This window comes from Chiloscyllium plagiosum, chromosome 9, assembly GCF_004010195.1.
Source record: "Chiloscyllium plagiosum isolate BGI_BamShark_2017 chromosome 9, ASM401019v2, whole genome shotgun sequence".
Classification (NCBI taxonomy): Eukaryota; Metazoa; Chordata; class Chondrichthyes; order Orectolobiformes; family Hemiscylliidae; genus Chiloscyllium; species Chiloscyllium plagiosum.
This window is the reverse complement of record NC_057718.1, coordinates 89,841,523-89,858,722: the sequence shown is the minus strand read 5'-3', so window position 1 is coordinate 89,858,722 and position 17,200 is coordinate 89,841,523. Positions and strand designations below refer to the sequence as shown.

At 41.8% G+C, this 17,200-nt stretch overlaps 1 protein-coding gene across 5 annotated transcripts in view; it reads right to left on the bottom strand.

Annotated features, from left to right (window-relative positions):
* Positions 1-6,546: 6,546 nt before the first annotated feature.
* LOC122553045 (ribonuclease T2-like) overlaps positions 6,547-17,200 on the bottom strand; it is a 23,039-nt gene continuing 12,385 nt past the window's right edge. For 2 of the 5 annotated variants that reach the window (XM_043696509.1, XM_043696510.1), the window contains exons 5-10: positions 16,845-16,902; positions 15,262-15,326; positions 10,048-10,161; positions 8,015-8,060; positions 7,852-7,917; positions 6,547-7,371 (exon numbers count right to left, since the gene is read on the bottom strand). In XM_043696509.1, coding sequence (XP_043552444.1) covers positions 7,174-7,371; positions 7,852-7,917; positions 8,015-8,060; positions 10,048-10,161; positions 15,262-15,326; positions 16,845-16,902 — 547 coding nt within the window. In that variant the 3' untranslated portion in view covers positions 6,547-7,173. The remainder of the gene's footprint in view (positions 7,372-7,851; positions 7,918-8,014; positions 8,061-10,047; positions 10,162-15,261; positions 15,327-16,844; positions 16,903-17,200) is intronic. The other 3 variants (XM_043696511.1, XM_043696512.1, XM_043696513.1) reach the window with 3 other exon arrangements.

The window sequence follows — 17,200 nt, the reverse complement described above, 5'->3', positions numbered from 1 at the left end:
TGAAAATACCCCAGTAAAAGTCTAACATTTAACCTACCATCCTGCTACTAAGAGCTATAGAGATGTACAGCATGGAAACAGACCCTTTGGTTCAATTCGTCCACGCCAACCCGATATCACGATGTAATCGAGTCCCAACTTCGCTGATAGATCCCTGGTATCTCTTTCCCTGTTGTGTTTGCTACCTTCCAATCTGCAGAAACCATTGAGATCTCGGATTCTGGAAGATGAAAACCCAGCAGTGGAGATGCTGTATTACTGTTTGTTTTCCAAGGTTACCAAAACGGCAGAGTAATAATAATTGTTCTCGTCTATAGTGTTCCTTTCATCAACTTATTCAGAAGCTGCACGAGGCCTATGCCACCACAAGGTGGAGTACTGCATGTGAAAGTGCAAAACACAGTTGCTTTTTAAGCATGCATCCAGCAGCAAAAGTGCCATGTATTTCTTTTTTAAAAAGTTACTTCATGAAGACCAAAAAAAATGCAACGTAAAGACATTTTGGAGGAGCCCTTGTCAGTAGCCTTCAAAAAACTTGGAAATGTTGTAGAATCTATTTGTGTTTTAACTTGCAGGTTATTTGCTCAGCTCTGATTTCTCTTGCAGGCCTACCTGTATTGTTTTGCATAATACTTTTTTTTGGGTTCTGTTTTCTATTAACTTTCAGCAAAAGATGCTGTTTAATTGTGGAGAAATCAAGTGAATTACTACAATTTAAATCCATACCTTTTCAATTATCATAACCTTAAAACTCAAATTAGCAAAAACTGTTTGTGATTTGCATCGTTGAAGGTACATTAAACTTTTATACATGACGTGGTATCACCACTGCAACCCAGCATTTGCAGATAGATCACTTTACTATTCAAACCAGCCAGACAATTTATCCCCTGTAGTTCATACTTGTGGTGAAAGGGTTAAAATTGTGTCCCAATACATGTGTGAATCTAACCGAAAATGGAAGATGTCGCTTAGTCCCGTGTGAATCTTATTACACACCTTCCCGTGTGAATCTTCTTATCTGTATGTGACCAGAATGGAATGTGTTTTTTCAGCCTTGCTCTGCTGTTCACATGAATGTTTAGATCTCGAAAAGAGTATATCAGCTGGAAAAGTCTCCAGTTCGGTAGAGTCTGCTCCGGGGTTACGTTTAACCGCCGAGCGTGGGTTGTTGGCAACCGCTCTACGAGAACTGACGGCTCCCAGTTTTGGTAACATGTAGAGTGAGTATAAGCCAGACCCGTTGTAAGTACGAGACTGGTTGTGGGGACACTGCGGGGAATAAAACACTTATATTCTAGCAGACTCGCCTCTTGGCTGTTTGTTCTGTGTCAGACTACTTTCCTGCGAGCCTGCTCCTTGACCTTGAGAATTTTTTAAAACAATACTACAATGAACAAAAGCTTGGAAGTTTATTAACCATGCTTATGCATTTGAGTTCCACTGCTTAGGACTATTAGAGAATTAGTCACTCATCATAATGAAGTTTGAGTCAGATGAGTCAACTGTCCTTAACTGGAAATTAAGGAACTCTTTCTCACCCCTGCTGTTTAAAAATGTCCATTAGGAAGTTGCATTGCTCACGTGGTAGAAAGAGTTAAGTTGCCTAATTGCTACTGATCCATACTGTTTCAAACAAGGACAATAGCAAAGTACTAGAATTTTGAAATTAAACTGCTCCAACTCAACTAGTTTGGCAGCAGCCGTGGATAGAGAAAGTTAATGTTTGAGTCTCTTCAGAACTGAAGGGGACTGGAAAAGTGATGTTTTCATGCTGTTGACAAAGACTGAGGGGGAGCAAGCAGAAAAGAAGCTTGAGGGTGCCTAGAACAAAAGACAAAGTCGGGAGTAAAGAAGTGATAGTTACAAAATAGGTGTGAATAGTCGAAACAGGTTGCCTTTGCTGAGAAGCACAATATGCAAATATGACACAGTGGGGGAAGGGGTGTAATCAAAATGGTGGCAACATTTATCTGTAATTGTTGAGCTCCATGTCAAGTCCTTCATGTTATATTGTGCTTCAGTTAAATACTGCAGCAGGTATAGGATAGAAACAATCATGGCAACATGAAATGGTGGTTTTACATGTTGAATGAATGGAAGATTAGGGTCATTCCTACAAATAGAACAGAATCTCCAACCTCTGCTCAGTCCACAAAATTGGTCACCATCTTTGTCCCTATATACTTCGATCCCATTAGACTTTTAAGAACTTTATCTACATCTTTCTTGACGATCTTCAATATTTTGGCCTCAACGGTTTTGTGTGAAGAAATTCTGCATTGTTGTCCTGAAAGGCCTGTGAGCCTGGGTCATTGAGAATATCCATCCTGCACCGATCTTGTTTAAGTCTATAGAATTTTATAGGTTTCTATGTGAATCAATCACCCCCTTGTTCTTCTCAACTCTTGTGAATATCATCCTAACTGATCCCTGTACAAAAGTCCTGCTATCCTAGAAATCAGTCTGGTGAACCTTCTTTGCGTTCCCTCAACAGCTAGAATGTCCTTCCTCAAATAAGGAGACTACAAACTACATAAAAGGCTCCAGGTCTGACCTTACCAATGCCCCTGTGCAGTTGCAGTAAGATATCTCTGCTCCTGTATTCAAATCATCTCGGATCACAAACCTAACATTTGCTGTCTGGACCACCTAGGTTTATGACAACCCAGAGGTCCTGTTGCACCTCCCTCCTTCCCAAATTCTCACCACAATAATCTACTTGATTGTTTTTCTGTCGAAGTGGATAACCTCTCAGTTAACCACATTAGTGCCACAAAGGCACTTCATATTGTATAAAGAGACTCATGAAGCCCCACATGGATTTAACAGTAAATGGGTCATTTCTGCCAACTGCCCTTAGGATAACCTACAGGTCAAATGGAACAGATTTTTCTTTTTAAAAGTCTGATAAAAATATAAACTTCAGTCTAATCACAGAACTGAACCTCATGTGGTGCTGTAGGTTAGTACCGTCTGATACAATGTAATATACAGAAAGAATAAAGAAAATCTCTAAAATGAAGTCAATGTCCATGGCACCATTACTGAAGTGAGACCAAAAACATCCCCATCAAAAACCAGTTATAGAGTCAGAGTCATCGAGTTACACAGTACAGAAACAAACCCTTCAGTCCAACTCGTCCATGCCAAACAGATATTGTAAACTGAACCCTCTAAACTCTTCCTGTCCAGATGCCTTTTAAATGCTGTCATCATACCCACTGCCACCATTTCTGGCAGCTCATTCCATACCCTTACCATCCTGTGTGAGAAACAGTTGTCCCTCAGGTACCTTTTACGTTTCTCCTTTCACCTTAAACCTACTCCCTCTAGTTTTGGACTCCTCCCCCCAACCCTGGGGGAAAAAAAAATCTTGGCTATTCACCCTATCCATGCCCCTCATGATTTTATAGACCTCTATAAAGTCATCCCTCAACCTCTGATACTGCAAAAACAAAAGCCATCAATTTTAAAATGAAAATTGGAAAAAGTAAATACTGAAAATCCAGTACACCAGCAAATGCTGGAAAATCTACTGGCTGATCAGCATTTGTAAAATCTCTAAAAGGTTTTGTTTGAGTTTTTAAATCGTGTATCAGCTTCAGTAACATGGATTTAGAGCAATTCTGCTTTATGGATTTGACAATCTTAGCTGCACATCCTGCAGATTAGGCTGACTCAATACTTAAACCTGTATGATGTTGTAGATTTTTTACTCAATCTGCTTGAACGTGATTTGAATGAAGGAGCGGCGCTCCAAAAGTTAGTGCTTCCAATTAAACCTGCTGGGCTATAACCTGGTGTTGTCTGATTTTTAACTGTGCTTGAACATGTTATGAGACACAGCAGGGCATGTGGGAACTGAACCAGGACCTTCTGATCCAGAAGTAGGTATTCTAGCACTCCTCACAAAATCCCTCCCTAATTGTTTAATGCTGCACCCAAGGAAATTCCAAAGAGCCCTGATACTTCAAGTAGGATCTCCAGACAAATACTTCTGACATAATGTGTTGGTCCCTGGGAAATGGAAACACCAACCTAATATGTACTCAAAAAAAAATACACAGTGAAAGTCAATGTGTTGTTCTCAACTTGTATCTTGAACAAGTCCTATTTAATAAAATCTGCAACTGCTTATATTGCTGAATGAAGTGATATATAATAAGCTCAGCCAATAACACCAAAGGAGTTCCAACAATATTACATATCTGGAGGAAGACTTGTTGACATACAATCTTGAACAGTACCTACTGAACTTGGTAATCAAGAAATTCAAACCAAGAAACAGCCAATAATACAAAATGGAGAAAGTGAGGATTGCAGATGCTGGAGATCAGAGCTTAAAAATGTGTTGCTGGAAAAGCACAGCATAGCTTAAAAATCAGTTGCTGGAGAAGGGCTTATGCCCGAAACGTCGATTCTCCTGTTCCTTTGAATAACACAAAATGGACAGGTTAATGAAAAAATATTAACTTCTATTCCTAGTCTGCAATATAGAAACATACATAAAGACCTACTTATTAACTGACCAGCCACTTGAAATAACCTAAAAATGATCAGCAAGAGATTAAATCCTGACTTCCTGGGTGATTTGAATATATGTTAATTTTATTTTCTTTAAAAGACAAGTTACAATAAACCATCTGTAAATATTGAACAGTTCATATCAATGCTGTAATACATTATTCATATTGCACAATAGAAAAACATAAGCAGGAGAAAGTGACCTTGATAATGAAGGTTTATTTAGAAAATGAACAGTACTCCATTGTTAGGTTTGCTCTCAATCTCTGACTCTTAACACCCATGATCCTACCAATGATCCACCCTCCTCTCCTACCAATGGCATTCCTTTTGCTCCGGGCACCCTCACCACCTGTTCCATTTGCTCCTCCCCTCTCTCATTGCTGTTGACAATTTTTTCAGACCCATTCAGCTCAAAATAAGTCATTGTGGACTTGAAATGTTATTTTTTACTACTTTCCCTACAGATGTTGCCAGACTGCTGACTTTCTCCACCACTTTCTGATTGTGTTTAAACACAAAGACACTTGGAGACCCAAAATAACTTGCATGGTGGATTGTACAAGACGTATGTCAGACCTTTCCCACTTTAGTACTGCAGACACAGTCTGGTCCAAAGTTGTGGTATCGAACGTTTCTCCCTGACACTTCTGCCTCTTCATTCACTGGAGGCAAGTTTCCCCACACTGCAGCATCAGGAGCTCTTTAGCCAAGATCGATGAATGGCCCACTCCTATGCTTAGGTTTGTATAAAAACCAGAGGAAGAGTTCTGCGTAGTCCAGTGAATTCTGTCATTATTGGATACAGCTAAAGAACTTCATCCCGATTTTTACAAAAAAAAAGAGCATGAACATTTTGTAAAAGACCACCAGAGAAAAACAGGTGAGTGCCTCTTGGATATCTCTCATACAGTTTTTAAAAAATATATTGTTCACAGGGTACATGTATTGCCTGTCCCTCCATTGTACTTGATTGAATTTCTGCTCCATCACCCCCTCTGTTTCTCTTTTATAAAACTGATCTCGTAGGACTAAACATTTTGATGCAATTCCTTATGATCGATGTTTCAGGGAGGCTTTGGGATGTACTTGGGAAAGGCAAGTTCTTGAGTACAGAATTGTAAAATCATCCAGCTCAGTTAGAATTGCATTGTTATAATTTAAATGAATTCAATGATTTATTGGATTACATATTAATATTTTCATGAAATATTACATAAAACACAAAAGACCTCAAATTTAAGAAGTGTCTAGAAAATGCAAGTGATTTTAGCTGAGTCACTGTCTCGAAACAGCTTAGTTTAATTATTCATTAAAGTATGTTGAAACCCATCTTTGTTCTCCAATATGTTTAAGGGTGGAATTATTGCAACGGTGATTGATGATTCCAGCGAGAGAGACCGAGACAGATCCACAAAGTACTTTTCTTTATTAAATAAAGCCCAGGAGATGGGACAAAAGACTTGTATTGGAATGGGAGATTTTAAATTTACCAAAGTTGCCACACACACAGTTCTCTTTATAGGAAGCAGCATCGGGGTGGATTGAATGTGGGATCCAGTGCGGGCATGTGCCCATTAACCACTAGTTGTGAGGAACCTCCAGGCGTACAAGCCTGCACTGCCTCAGAGAAAGGGTATGAGGGGACATCACAGTGATGAGTGTGTGCCAATAAGCAGGGAATGTGGAGTGAAAGCCTGGTACAAGCTCAGACTCTCCACCAGAGTCTAAGGCAGGCACCATGTTCTTTTGGCTGCTTTAGTGGCCAAGAAAGACACCTTCAGCTTACGACGAGTGAGAGATGAGGGGCAGCACGGTGGCTCAGTGGTTAGCACTGCTGCCTCACAGCACCAGGGTCCCAGCTTCGATTCCAGCCTCGGGCGACTGTCTGTGTGGAGTTTGCACATTCTCCCCGTGTCTGCGTGAGTTTCCTCCGGGTGCTCTGTTTTCCTCCCACAGTCCAAAGCTATGCAGGTCAGGTGAACTGGCCATGCTAAATTGCCCATAGTTAGGAGCATTAGTCGGGGGGGGTTACTCTTCGGAGGGTCGGTGTGGCCGAAGGGCCTGTTTCTACACTGTAGGGAATCTAATCTAAAAATCGGCATGAAGAAATGACTAAAGCTTTAAGATCTATGCATTCCTTGTCCTTTACATGATAGATCAATGACTTTGGTTTCCTGCCCCTAAGGATCAGCACCACAATTAGGTATTGCTAGTTCAACACCAAATGTCATAAAATAAACTGGTGACTACTGAATACATAGTTTAAATCAACTAGAATGATAAGGCCAGCTTATAGCTTAACTTGGCAGGAATGCAGGTCTGAGCTTTGAAAACCAGTTTTAAAATCATTTGTTTTAAATAATTCCACGCCAAATGAAAAGTGGTGCTGGTACAAATGCAAATGATTTTGGAAATGGCTAAAGTCATAAAAAAAATAGAAATTCATGTTGGTGACATTAATTTGCCTTTTGGAAAAACTGACTGACCCATCATGCAATGCTAGCATGGTTTCTTGATATTAAAATTTGACACTGTACTCAAACTGACAGCTGCATTGTATCTGATACCAAAGAAGTCAATGTGCTGTACTGTCCAGTCCAGTGAACCTGCTGAACAGAAACCACTAGCAGTAAACTCTCACACTCAATACAGATGCTCAATTGGAGGGTAATAGATTTGCTCTTGTGGGTCACACACTGATAAACCTAAATAGTTAGCACACTGTCTGTCATTCTCAGTAGTGTGGGTGCTGAATACATCGTGTGTGCAGTTCAGCAGGTCGAAGTCTTTGGTGAAACACAGTTCAATCTGACCCAGGATTTGAGCTGATCTTCCCTCTGGCTGGGGGGGGGAATTGGAGGAAACAACAACAACAAAAGATACAATTGAGTTTGAAATGAAAACAACAAAATATATCTGAGTGCACTTAAAACAAAATTACAATCAATCAATCAAGCAAAAGCCTTTACAACTGGATGGGCAAGCAATTGCAGAGTTAAATCTATGACTTGTAAATCACTCTTTAACCCTAATTCCCAGATTTGAGGAGATTAAAACTTGACGCAGACACTAAATAATTCCTTGCAATCCTAACAGTGTAACAATCCACCATTCAACACATACAACACGTAATCACTCAACACAGTCAGTTCTTACATTGCATCAATCTACAGTGAGGCTGGCTAGACAAGAAATATAAAATATGAAAGAAAAACTGAGAAATGAAATTGAAATAAGATCAAGACCTCAGTGTAACTTAGTTTACCTGAAACCGGGTTTTGATCTGAACTATTCACGCCAATAATAAAAAGCGTAAATTACCTTAAGGCACTGAATTTTCGGCATAACCCCATAGACTGACACGAGTGCACTTTCAATGACCTCCAGCTAAATGTGAGAATATTATAGTTAGAAGTACAGCCAACTGTGTAACTCAGCAGAAAAGCAAGGGAGTGAAAAAGGACAAACACCAATAAGTCCTTACCGTATAATAGTTGGACGAAGGGAGAATATTAAACTTTTTAAAAACACTGAATAAAACAAATGGTCAAAGGTTAGTAAATAAATCTTTGCATTACAATAAATAGCCAAAAGGTTCTGCTGCATATAATCGGGACGGCAATGGATATCAGGCTTATTCTCATCACTGTGGAAGGACTGAGCAAATGGAGTTCTTTTTTAAGTTACAGTTTCACATGCTCAAAGGCAGGTGGAAGGGGGGGGAGAGATAAAGGTGACTGGGAAGTGAGTGGACGGGAGAGATTGGAGTTCTTGTGGCAACGAGCATGCATTCAAGTACTTAAATATGAACAGAGCCGCTTATACAAGGAGGCAAACAAATGCAGTTGAGGAAATTATATTGAGAGCTTGGGGAATGGGAAGTTTGGTGAAGAGGGTGTGAAAAGGAGGTGCGAGTTTGTTCTCTTTTGCTTTGCAACGCTGCCTGTGCTGTACCATTTGGTTCTTGGTGTGGAACAAGGAAAGGAGGTAGGTGGTCAGTGAGTATCTTGCAAATGGTTAAGATCTATTCGATTCTGAAGTTTCAGCACAGTACACAAATTGGTGGCACAGTTAAAAAATAATTAAAAGATAAATATGTATTACAGAACAGGTACACAGTCTTCATTATCTGCGAGGGATCGTGGCATGGACTTCCTATGCATTAAAAAAAAAGCAGTACTAATCCTCTGTGCAGCAGAGGGCTACAATCGGTTTACCGAGGCAGACTGGACGAGACAATGGGAAAAATGGAATGGGATCGGGGACCAACCTCGTGGTATGTGGATCAGCAGATAATGGGGACTGTGCATCAAGGCTACAGCTCATGAGAGCTCTTAGATACTCTTGGGAACAACTGACTGGCCCCTAATGGTAACCCCAATGTGGGACAAAGAATACAAGAATATAAAAAATAAAGTATACAAGATATTGAATGCTTCTACTGTAGTCATGGCAATAATCTTGGGTGGGATTTTAATATACAAACCAACAAATGAGACAAAACACACCTAGGCAGTATCAGTAGCTGAAGGGGCTCATAGAAAGTCTTTGAGATAGTTTATTAGAGTAGCACGCTCTGGAACCAACCGTATTGCATGCTATGACACTGTATATTGTCTGATGAAATAGGATTAATTAATGACTACAGTGTAAAGGCATCCCAAGGTAGCAGTGAACTCAATGCCATTGAAATTCACATTGGTTGGAAAGGGGGAAAATGGGTCTGAGACTAATGTTAACTAAGGGCAACCATTTCAGTATGAAAGCTGAACTTACTGTAATGAACCAGGTTAATGGATAGACTAATGCAGATGTAGAGAGAGATATTTAAGGAGATCTCTCAGATTGTGTGCATATACCTGCCATTACAAAATATTCTCAGAGGAGGACCCACAATCCATGGTTAGCTGCAGTAGTTAGGGAAAGCATCAAACTGAAGTAAAAAGCATAAAACTGTGCAATGATGAGTGGCAGGTCAGATGATTGGTAAGAATATAAGGAATGACCAAAAAGTTAACCATCAGAAAGAACTGTCTATATATGAAAATGTATGACAGTCAGCTAGCTAGCAAGAGTTTCTGTGGGTATTTGAAAAGAACAAAAAAAAGTGTTGATCCTCTAGAGAGTGAAAATGGAGAGTTAATGGCGGATGAAATGAACAAATATGTTGCTTTGGTACCCCCTGCCTCAGGAAGTGGTGGAACCAGGATTATTAAATCATTCCAAGGCAGAAATGGATAAATTGTCGTTCGGCAAAAAGAATCAAAAGGTTATCAAGAGTACATGTTAACGTGGAATTGTATACACAAAGAATGGCACAGCAGGCCTGAGGGGCCAAATGGACTCCTAACGCTCCCATTTTATACATTGAAACCTCTTGGGGATTTTTCCCTTGGCTTTGGAAAGGTCGAAAGATTGGTTAAAAAAAAAAACACAGAAAATTCCACTCGGGTCTGCTTTAAAAGCATTTGCAAGGGTTTGGCTAAGAGCCTGAAATCGATTTAAAGTGGGGGTTACCTGTTCAGGTCGGTTTTATGGAACAGGTCCAGTGTTTTGCTGAAGTACTTCTCCTGGGTGTTCAAGGATTGCAATGTAGCTGCGCAGGTTCCATGTTTCGCCCACTCGTGTTTCCTGTGCAGAGAGGTGGATGTGGTTAATGGGAGCAGCCTATCTCCATCTTTACAGGCCAGGTTACACTCTATGTTGCTGACAGTTTTTCTTACTCTTCCAACATTGCTTTACCAGCTTGGAGGAGAAAATGAGGACTGCAGATGCTGGAGATCAGTGTTGCAAAGTGTGATGCTGGAAAAGCACAGCCAGCCAGGCAGCATCCGAGAAGCAGGAGAATCGATGTTTCCTAATGATGGGCTTATGTCTGAAATGTCGATTCTCCTACTCTTTGGATGCTGCCTGACCTGCTGTACTTTTCCAGTGCCACACTCTGACACATTCAGCCTGTGCCAAGATCTGACTCTACAGCTACCTCTCTTCTTTCAAGGCCTTCCTTAAATCTGAACCCCTTTTGACCAGAAATCTGGGTCCCTTTCATAAAATCTCCTCCTCCATCTTGGTACCCACGTCTGAGTAAAGTTCTAAGGAGCGCCTTGGGATTTTATTTTTGAGTTAAAAGGTGCTGTGTAAATGCAAGCAGTAAGTCACCAAGCCCAGAGGACCTCCTCCATATGTGAGCCTGAACAGTAATGGCTACATCAAGGAGCAGCATGGTGGCTCAGTGGTTAGCACGGCTGCCTCACAGCAGCAGGGACCCAGGTTTGATTCCAGCCTTGGCCGACTGTGTTGAGTTTGCATTAGTTTCCTCGCACAATCCAGAGATGTGTAGGTTAGGCGAATTGGCCATGCTAAATTGCCCCATAGTGTTCAGGGATGTGCAGATTAGGTGCATGAGTCAGGCCTCAATTTAGGGACATGGGTCTGGGTGGGTTACTCTTCTGGAGGGTCGGTGTGAACGTGTTGGGCTGAGTGGCCATTTTCCACATTGTAGGGATTACAATTCTAAAAATTCGTTGTTTGCAAACTCAATTCTCTCTCAGTTGGACAGCCATGGCTGTTGTAATAGTAACAGAGACAGAAACTCGAGCCAATAACACCTACTGAGTCCACAGCAGTGTAATGCCCCCTTTCTCTTTACTGGCCTGGTGGGATACAGCCAAACAAACTGCATGCTATATCAGACTGCCAGGTAATAAGATGAATTAATGATGACAGTATAAATGTACTCTGGGTAGCAGTGAACCCTCAATGTCACTGACTTTTACATTCAGTTCAAAAGAGAAAAAAAAAAGGGTCTGAGATTAGTGCTTTAAACTTAAATAAGGACAATTATGTCTGTATAAAATCTGAACTTACTGTAATGAACCAGCATACTAGATGAATGGATAGACCACTATAGATGTAGAAGGAGATATTTAAGAGGATCTCTCGGTTAGATGCCTGCTATTACAAAATATTCTCAAAGGAGGACCCACAATCCATGTGTTAACTGAAGTTAGGAAAAGCATTAAATCTCAGTTGTCATTCAGCATGAGGGAACAACTTCAGGACATTTCCAGAACAACAGGGATCAGTAGCACCTGAAGGGCAACGCCCAAGTTGGGGCAAGACCAACCCATTTTCATTGTCTTTGGGCATGTTTCTATTTCCTCTGCTTTGTCAGAGCTGGTCAAATCATGCAGACACATCCAGGAAGACCCTGAATTCTTCAGCATGCTTCCCTGACTCTGGGCCACCCACCAATATGAAACCACAGCCCGGACGAACATAGTGACAAAGGATATTAGCACTGTAATCAGAGGGAGCTACAGGAGTTTACAATAAATGAAGGTTCTGTCTTTTTTGTGGCAGTGAGGAAAAGGGAAGACTGAACGGAAGAGCTAACGATTAGGAAAGGTAAGCAGTCCTGTGACCTCGAGACAGTGGATTTTTCTTTGGGGTGGGAGGAGAGTGCAAATTTCATATGATTGCGAATGGGATCAGAGGTTAGAATGTGGGATTCTCTCCCCCAGACACTTTGTTTCTCAGGAGATGTGGGCACATCGCTGGCGAGACCAGCACTTATAGAGTCAGAGTCAGAGATGTACACCATTGAAACAGACCCTTCGGTCCAACCCGTCCATGCCAACCAGATATCCCAACCCAATCTAGTCCCACCTGCCAGCATCCGGCCCATATCCCTCCAAACTCTTCCTATTCATCTTCCCATCTAAATGCCTCTTAAAATGTTGCAATTGTACCAGCCTCCACCACACGGGCGGCACGGTGGCACAGTGGTTAGCACTGCTGCATCGCAGCGCCAGAGACCCGGGTTCAATTCCCGCCTCAGGCGACTGACTGTGTGGAGTTTGCACATTCTCCCCGTGTCTGCGTGGGTTTCCTCCGGGTGCTCCGGTTTCCTCCCACAGTCCAAAGATGTGCAGGTCAGGTGAATTGGCCATGTTAAATTGTCCGTAGTGTTAGGTAAGGGGTAAATGTAGGGGTATGGGTGGGTTGCGCTTCGGCGGGTCGGTGTGGACTTGTTGGGCCGAAGGGCCTGTTTCCACACTGTAAAGTAATCTAATCTAATCACATCCTCTGGCAGCTCATTCCATACATGTACCATCCTCTGCGTGAAAAGGTTGCCCCTTAGGTCTCTTTTATATCTTTCCCCTCTCACCCTAAACCTATGCCCTCTAGTTCTGGACTCCCCGATCCCAGGGAAAAGACTTGCCTATTTATCCTATCCATGCCCCTCATAATTCTGTAAACTTCTATAAGGTCACCCTCAGCCTCCGTCGCTCCAGGGAAAACAGCCCTAGCCTGTAGCTCAGATTCTCCAACTCTGGCAACATCCTTGTCAATCTTTTCTGAACTCTTTCAAGTTTCACAACATCTTTCCGATAAGAAAGCAACCAGAATTGCACGCAATATTCCAACAGTGGTCTAACCAATGTCCTGTACAGCCGCAACATGACCTCCCAACTCCTGTACTCAATACTCTGACCAATGAAGGAAAGCATACCAAAAACCTTCCTCACTATCCTAGCTACCTGTGACTCCACTTTCAAGGAGCTATGAACCTGCACTCCAAGGTCTCTTTGTTCAGCAACACTCCCTAGGACCTTACCATTAAGTGTATAAGTCCTGCTAAGATTTGCTTTCTCAAAATGAAGCACCTCGCATTTATCTGAATTAAACACCATCTGCCACTTCTCAGCCCATTGGTCCATCTGGTCCAGATCCCGTTGTAATCGGAGGTAACTCTTCGCTGTCCACTACACCTCCAATTTTGGTGTCATCCGCAAACTTACTAACTGTCCCCCTTCATCCATCTCCAATTACCCTTGCTCAGCCATTTCACAGGGCAGGCTCACATGTAGACCAGACCAGCTGAGGGTGGCAGATTTCAGGACATGATGAATGATGATGTATTTTAAATGACAAATTAATGATAGTTTCATGGCCACCATCACAGAGGAGAGCTATCCATTCCAGTTTCTTCTTTTTTTAATTAAAAATGAATATAATTTAAATTCCACCATCTTCTAGGGTAGGATTTAGACCGAGGTCACCAGAACATTAGCTGATCCAGTAGATATTACCACTAGACCATCATTTCCTCATGCTGTTGCAGCCGGGAACCCTTTTGAAAAAAAGGGAATTAGTTTGGCATTCAAAGACGAAGTAAAATGTGTCACAAACCCTGTAGAAATCTGTAACTTTTTAAACAAAATTTGAACTTGCAGCAACTGGGTGAAAGGATCACATGAACCAGGATTTAAACTTTTAAACTTCTGCCATAACAAACATCTGTTCTGATCACCCGGTTACAGGAAGGATATTATTAAAGCTGGAGGGGGTTCAGAAAAGATTTACCGGAATGTTGTCAGAAATGGAGGGTTTGAGGAAAAGGGAGAGGCTGGGACATTTTTTTTTCACTGGAGCGTAGGAGGTTGAGGGGTGACCTGATAGACGATTTACCGGAATGTTGTCAGAAATGGAGGGTTTGAGGAAAAGGGAGAGGCTGGGACCTTTTTTTTTTCACTGGAGCGTAGGAGGTTGAGGGGTGACCTGATAGACGTTTATAAAATCACGAGGGGCATGGATAAGGTGAATGGCAGGTGTCTTTTCCCTAGAGTGGGTGATTTCAAGACTAAGGGACATATTTTTATGTTAAGAGGAGAAAGATTTAAGAAAGAGGAGGGGCTTTGTTTTTTTTTTTACATAGAGTGGTTGATGTAAGGAATGAACTTCCAGAGGAAATGGTAGATGTGGGTACAGTTACCGAAATGTCTTTTAAATGTTGTAAGTATATGAACAAGACATTTTTGGAGAGATATGGACCAAATGCAGGCAAGTGGGACTAGTTTAGTTTGGGATCATGGTCTACGTGCACTGGTTGGACCACGGGGTCTGTTTCCATTCTCTATGGCTAAAAGCAGCATTGACTAAACACCATTTCAACAGGCAACTGCTGCTACAGGGAATATCTCCCAGACAACATGACTCAAAATCTCCCTCCTTGATTAAAGCTCACTCATTTCCTCAGGTTGGCGCTGGATTCTCCAAAGTTATTCTCAGCTCCTTTCCCTTTTCATGCCGGGTAGCTAGCTCAACTCCAAATTAGGATGATGGGATATGTTACAAACTCCAAGCTGTCGGGAAAGATAGACACATCTCTTGGCTTCATCACAATCATGGCCTCTTCAATTCGAGCAGTGGAGGACATTTTAGTTTCTGGCTGTCCACAGATGTTGAAGACCTGGCTGCTTGTCCACCCACAGACTGATGGTGGGGGTAGCAGTGGTGGTCCAAATATAAAACTGAGATTACATTGACTGGGCCCTCGGTTTGTAGCTTGAATCTGAGGAACTCTGCAGCGGCACTTATCTGGGACTTTGTGATACAAGCACCACGGGAATCTTGGAACCACAGATGCTCCGAGCCCTTGAATTCCTTTTACATTTGGGATGTGTAAAAAACCCAGTTTGTTGAGGGATAGGTTAGAATCAAACTGAACAGAGGTTGTTATTCAGTTGCTAGTGGGGATGCTGGCACCGCTGACAGTGCAGCACTCACTGGATACTGCACGGCAGTGTCACTGGATTGTGTGCTCATGAACAGAATGCAAGACAACTGAGAGAAGCCAGTGTTAAATGTCCATTTGCGACTACTTTTCTATTGGCAGTGAATAACAGAAAGTGCCTTGAATAATGGAAGGTTTACAAAGAGACATACCAGAACTGAGTACTGTTGGGATGAAGCACATCAGGCCACCAGAGTTTTAATTCAGGTAAAATGTCCTGCAGAAAAAGAGAACCATTAGAAGTTGTGTCCATAGCCATCACTCTTCAGGCTCAAAGTGAAGTGAGAGCTGGAGTGCATCCGACTCAGACATGGAATAAATATACATGGACTTTAATCATAAATATGCCTTCCATCACCAGTCAAAGTCAAAGTCAATCAGTACCGCCGCTGCCTGGGTTCAAGGCACTGTAAATGGCAGTGCACAGAGCAAAGTTTGGACTCTGCTCCCTGGAGACCCAGTCCAACTAATTGTAGCAAGACTGCTACCAGCAGGTGGCGACAATGAGGGTCAGCAGCTGGGGCAGTCAAATGGCCATTCACTGGTCAAACATGTCTTTGGGGGAAGGAGGGCTTATGGGAAAGGGCAACAGATAGATCAAAGTACTTCTTAGCGCAATGTAACTCACAGGCTTTGCTCCATGTACATACTGTAAACAGTTCCTAGTTTAACCTTTATTTCCCTTTGATTTGTAGTGACCTGATGTCAACGGAATACAGAATTCCTGCTCATGATCTTTGAGCCATCTGTGTTTTCAAATCTCCCATTACATGTACATACAATGTAGCTGCTCATCCATCCTTTCCAGACAAACCAACTTTACTGAGTGCTCTCAAAAATTCCAGAGAAACTGGCTTCCTGCCAAGAGTGAGGCAGTCACAAAGTTTCCGTTTTATTTCAGGGAATCCAAGCCACCCTTCGCTCTTACAATGGTCAATCCTGAACAATGATACACTCTGAAACCATGGTTGAGCATCATTGAGGAGCAATTTCACTTACAGATGATCATTAGAAAGAGAGATAGGTTTTGTAGTTCCTTCACCAGTCAGCAAAAAGCAAATAGGTCTTGAAGGAAAACAGAATAATATTACCTCAACCATGCCCTCTGTGTTACTAAGTCTCCCTTCCAGTTCAGATTCAGGCTACAATTAACTGTACAACTGCAACATCAGTGAAAGCAAAGTCACTTCTCACCAACACTTGAGTTTCATACAAAATTAAAGTAAACAATGTTCTTTAAATGTTAAAACTTCAATCTCACTCTCCCATTTCTAACACATTAAATGCTAGTGATCACAGTAGTCCCCCCCCCCCGTACCAGTTGGGGGTTACATTCCAGGACTTACTGCAGAAGCCTGGAACCATGGATAGAAGCAAACCCATTCATTTACATAGGGAAACATACCTTCCCTGCAACCCCCAGTCCCTGGTGCTGGAACATTCCCTATAATTTGCTCCAGACATGGTAAACTGAGGGTATGTGAAACTGCAGAAAACGATTCTGCAGATTTGGGGGGGGGGGGCCTTAGTACTGATTGCCTACGGATATCAGAACTCCAAGTACTGAGAAAGTGATATAGGTTACACTAAATGCACTTCATTTAAAAGGATAAACCCCAGTTTGTTATTTCATTTTGTGCATCACGTTGCATCAAAATAAACAGCAACGTGCCCGAGTAAACATTTAGAGGGCTCCACTGTACAAATGCCAATGTAAATGAAGGTAAGTACTCACCTTTACATTTTGGATTTCAAAATGCCAGGACTTGTTGCACAATTCATCTCCTTTGGGCCTACATTTTAAAAAAAACATGGAGTTGAGGGTTATCAGATCGCTGTAATCTCATTCAATGGGCTGAATGGCCTACTTCTGCTCCCATATCTTATGTTTGACTAGTCCCATGCAATCAGGTCCTGTTTTGTGTTGAGCAAGCCTGTTTGTTACACTAAGATTGTTCTGAAATCAAAGCTCGAAATAAAGGGAAGTAAAGGCAGGTTAACGATTCACCTTTAAATTCTTCATTTTTAATAAAATCTGGATTTTTGACACTCAGAAGATATGATCGTTTAGCCCAAATTAAGGGGGGGGGG